The sequence below is a fragment of the Daktulosphaira vitifoliae genome, unplaced genomic scaffold, assembly GCF_025091365.1.
Source record: "Daktulosphaira vitifoliae isolate Bord-2020 unplaced genomic scaffold, ASM2509136v1 Scaffold_2, whole genome shotgun sequence".
In the NCBI taxonomy this organism is placed as follows: Eukaryota; Metazoa; Arthropoda; class Insecta; order Hemiptera; family Phylloxeridae; genus Daktulosphaira; species Daktulosphaira vitifoliae.
The window spans coordinates 41,829,308-41,834,135 of NW_026099573.1; the positions used below are offsets into that span (position 1 = coordinate 41,829,308).

Here is a 4,828-nt window from a genome sequence, read left to right on the forward strand (position 1 = left end):
AAGTCCCGTCCTTCTTCTTGGCCAGCACAGTCGGTGTTGACTACGGCGATACACTCGGTTCTATTAGATCCTGCGCCTCCATGATAATAAACTCGGTTAACGTTTGTCGGGGGCCCTGTCGCGTCGTTTTTAAGTCCGTCTCGAGCGCAGTCCTGATATCGATATTGTCGAACTCCCCGAGTAATTCGGACCTAAATTCCGCCCATGACATATTATTTAATTTAATCGCTCACCACCAATCGTTCTCATACATATGAGAATGAGCCGACAGATTTTTCGTTTACGCGCCAACCACGGGAGGGGCAATTCAACACAACCGACGGTCGTCGATCTTTCAATGATTTGTCAGCTCGTGATCTGTATTTGTACCTTACCACCATCTACGCACCTTACGCGCCTGCTTACCTGAATATTACGGGAGAAACGAAGAGGACCCATGGGAGTTTCTAGACAGAGCGGAGGATCTATTCTGTCAGGGCGGTATACACCCAACAATGGGTGAATATCGTCGTCCCGTTTTTGAACGACAGGGCAGGTGATTGGTGGTGAGCGATTAAATTAAATAATATGTCATGGGCCGCTGATTATTCGCGTCAAGTTCTCAGATCCTGTCCGTGGAATTGTCTAAAACCCCCACTTCGGGTTCGCGGACCAGAATATCGCTATCGAGCGGCGTACGGGGTGCTATGTAATAATACTATAATATATGTTACTATAAAACAATATCTCCGTGTACGGTCAAATTTACTACTGCTGTCAGTGATGGTATGAAAGTATCGGCAATATTCCCGCAGATAGAAACAAAATTTCCCGTTTTTACTCAAAATTTCCCTGCAGTGCTGACATCTAGTGGAATATGACTGTAATATAAAATCACAGTATATAAAATTATAAAATGTATTTATAAATATTTTGAATCTTATTAGCTTTGTATTAATTTATGAAGCTTGTGAAAATATTCATGCTGACCATCCCTGATGTATTTTTACTAGCTTTTACTAGCTGTACAATAATACTCTTAAATTAATCGCAAATGGAGTACATAAAATTATTTAATAAACAAACAACAAATATGTAAACAACTCGTTTATTTATAAATCACAACTTTTTTTAAAGGTATCATTAAAAACCACTTATATAAAAATATAAATAAAAAACATCTTAATAATGAACATTGTTCATAAATCACAATTAAGTTACTAAATCAAGTTATAATCAGTCAAAATTTTTTTTAAAGAAATCAATAAAAACCACTTATATAAAAATATAAATAAAAAAAACATCTTAATAATGAACATTGTTCATAAATAACAATTAAAATACTAAAACAAGTTAGTTAAAGTCAATAACTTTTTTTAAAGAAATCAATAAAAACCACTTATATAAAAATATAAATAAAAAAAACATCTTAATAATGAACATTGTTCATAAATAACAATTAAAATACTAAAACAAGTTAGTAAAAGTCTATAACTTTTTTTAAAGAAATCATTAAAAATCACTTATATAAAAATATACATAAAAAAAATCTTAAAATTGAACATTGTTCATAAATCACAATTAAGTTACTAAATCAAGTTATAATCAGTCAAAATTTTTTTTAAAGAAATCACTAAATTTATTCAGTCTTTTAGTTACGTTATAGATTATGTTTTATACATATTATAATTATGTAGTTGTAAATGTTTATCAGTTACAACAAAACTATCAGTAGTCAAATATTTATCTTGAAATGATGAACGTATAATTGTCACAGCATTTAAAGTGTTGTCGGCAAGCCTATTTCTTTTTTTAGTTTTCAAATCTGTGAGGATTGAAAAAATTCGCTCCGCTGCAGCATTACTATGAGGTAATGTTAAAATAATTTTGGCTAATTTACAAATGTTATTAAATTTAAAATTGTCATCTGTAAAATCTTTTACTGTTCCAATTTCATGCCACATCTCAGAAATATTCATTTTTTTTAAATTAGCTATTTGTTCATTTGTGAAAAAATAAGGTATTTCACGTAATTCTTCAATTACTTTATATGCATCAAAATAACTTCCAAATATTTCTTTTGATTTATCTAACTGATTGGTAGTAGTATTACATTTTTGAGGGTCAAAACATGTTTCAGGGTTTAAAAATTTAAATTCTTTAAAAAAAAGATTATGTATTGGTAACCTTTCTGCGATTTCTTCAGCAGCTTTGATATAAAATTTCGAAATCAATAAAAATATTTCTAGGAAAAGCTTTGATAAATTCTTCACATTCGGATCCCACAAATACTTCTGATTCAGGTAAAAATTTATTAGGATCAGTAAATAATGCTTGATCAAATATATCTGTTACTAAATATTTAGGATTTATGAAATTTTGTAAAATTGTTTTTAAAAGCCGAATTGAATTTGAATACATTTCATGTATTATAATTTTGTTAGTTTGAAACATAGCATTGAAAGAGTTAAATATATTTAAAGAATACTTAAGAAAGTAAAAATAAGCTTTGACGACATTGTTATTTAAGGATTCTAGTATTATTTCAGCACTTTTTAAATGATCTTCAGTTACAGCAACCAGGAAATATTGTGAAAGGCTACTCCAACACTCTAGCATCCTTACAACACATTGATGTAATGCCAACCACCTAGTGTCTGCCAACTTCAATATTTTTTTTTTTTGTTCTCCGAAAAATTCTTGGATTTCTTGCAAAATTGCTGTTCTTTTTGCACTGCCCGATATGTAAGTAGCCACCTGATAATAATTATAATCATAGTTTAATTAATGTTAGATACAAAATCAATAATATAGTTATAAAATTAATAATTACCGATCTAATTAAATCTTCAGGAGACCTAGGTAATTTTTCTGTTGCCTTGCTTGCAACTAAAGCCGCTGAATGACATATACATTGCATCAGAACTATATTTGGGCAATCTTTCTTCAAATGTGAAAAAAAAGAATTGTTTTTTCCCACCATCATGTTTGCTCCATCACTAGCCATTCCAACAAGGTTTTCAATAGGAATTTGTTTTGATTGCAAGCAGCTTTTAAATTTTTCATAAACTTTTTTTGCGCTGCCATCAGTAGCATCTATCGCAACCAACTCAAGTAATCTAGTATGTACAGTTCCTGCTTTAGGGTGGACATAATGGACAAGAACGCAAAGAAACTTATGTGAGCTTATGTCAGTGCTTTCATCGACCAGAACTGAAAAGGGACATGTTCTAATAATTTCAATAGTTCATTTATTTCTACAGGTGCAATAACATTGTTAATTATGCTTGTACATTTTTTTCGATGGAGTGTCAGTGACTGGGCAACCTTTGAATCTTTAAAAATATCCTGCAAAACAGGAGTTAATATATCTACAGCCTGAAATGCAATATTGTGATTTGCAAAATATGCTGATAGTTTAATTTCTGCACTCTTTATATCTTTATTTTTATCTTCATACTTTATATTTTTAGTTAAAACTTTAAGATTTTGTGATCCTCTCAGGCTTTTAATATTTGATAAATGTTTTTTTCCTTCGCTATGTTTTGCTAGCTCGCTTTTTCCACTTACCAGCACTACATTACATGCCACACATTTACATTTAGTTTTATCATTTGATATTTCTTGAAGCCAAAATTTATAATCTTTTATTTCAAGCCATTCTTTTCTAAATAATTTAATGTGAACTCTTTTTTTTTCTTCCTTTGATAGTTCGTTCCTTAATGCTCTCTTTTTTTTTGGAGTTGATGGTCCACAATCATTATCGGAATCCATGGTAATTTATCAATGGTAACTTATTTTTTTTGATATTAAGAAAGAAAAAAAATTTAACGAATCAATAAAACTTAACAAGTCAACAAAAAAGTTAATATTTTTACCTATCAAAATAAATTTGTATCTAAAATCTTATCTAGTTTCCAAGTTAAAATGATAACATTGTCGTTATTGTGGCGACCCGTCCGCTCTATGTGATAATACTACACACGATCTCATCTACCTTGTTAATACACGTTTTTATGTTAAGATCTTTATTTTATAATTATATATTTTGTACAGAATAATACGCTCCATAGTGCAATAAACCATTTATATACGTTTGTAATAATCGTTGTTCATTATTTCTTTTCTTTTCTTTATTGGAGTGTAATACACACACCTCCAAATTATTAATTTAATCTGTTATCATTATTACAAATTTCATTATAATATTTGTACCTAACTACAGATTACAGTAAAATAATAGTGAAGTTACCAACCACTTATAATATGTACCAACCATAAATATATATATATAGAATCTATAAAATGTATGAGTTAAGTTACATGAAAAATCGAAATAACCAAAATATAATTTTATAAAATAATAAAAAAAATACAATTTTAGGAATACAAAATTTCCCGTTTTAAGGATCATTTTTGCTTTAGATTCCCTGCATTCCCGTTTAGGAAAATTTCACCAAAATTTCCCTGCATTCCGGGAAATTCCCTTCAATATACCATCACTGACTGCTGTAGAAAACAAGTGTTATTATTATTGCTATTGTTGTAATAAAGTACCGCGATAAGATGGTACGCCGTATATGATATGGCAGCGAGCGAACAACAATAATAACGGTTACATGGAAATCGGCCACTTTGACAAGGTCAGACGAAAATATCCTGTTTTTATCTACCTAAAGACTGTAACTATCGGCCGGAAATTCACTTATTGTCGATATCAATAAGGTCTTTATAACAAACTGTAACCAGCACTTTAAACGATAATACTTACGGCGGATTATATTAGATAAACTGTTCTGACTTTATTTTTATAAAAGAAAATTTTCCCAGAGACCAGGCTAAATCTAAT

At 30.1% G+C, this 4,828-nt stretch overlaps 1 protein-coding gene across 1 annotated transcript; it reads right to left on the reverse strand.

Annotated features, from left to right (window-relative positions):
* Nucleotides 1-3,163: 3,163 nt before the first annotated feature.
* Nucleotides 3,164-3,753, reverse strand: LOC126899370 (uncharacterized). The gene has a single exon (XM_050674247.1). It carries the CDS (start codon nt 3,751-3,753, stop codon nt 3,166-3,168), a length of 588 nt encoding a protein of 195 aa, XP_050530204.1. The 3' UTR covers nt 3,164-3,165.
* Between the last annotated feature and the right edge of the window lie 1,075 nt (nt 3,754-4,828).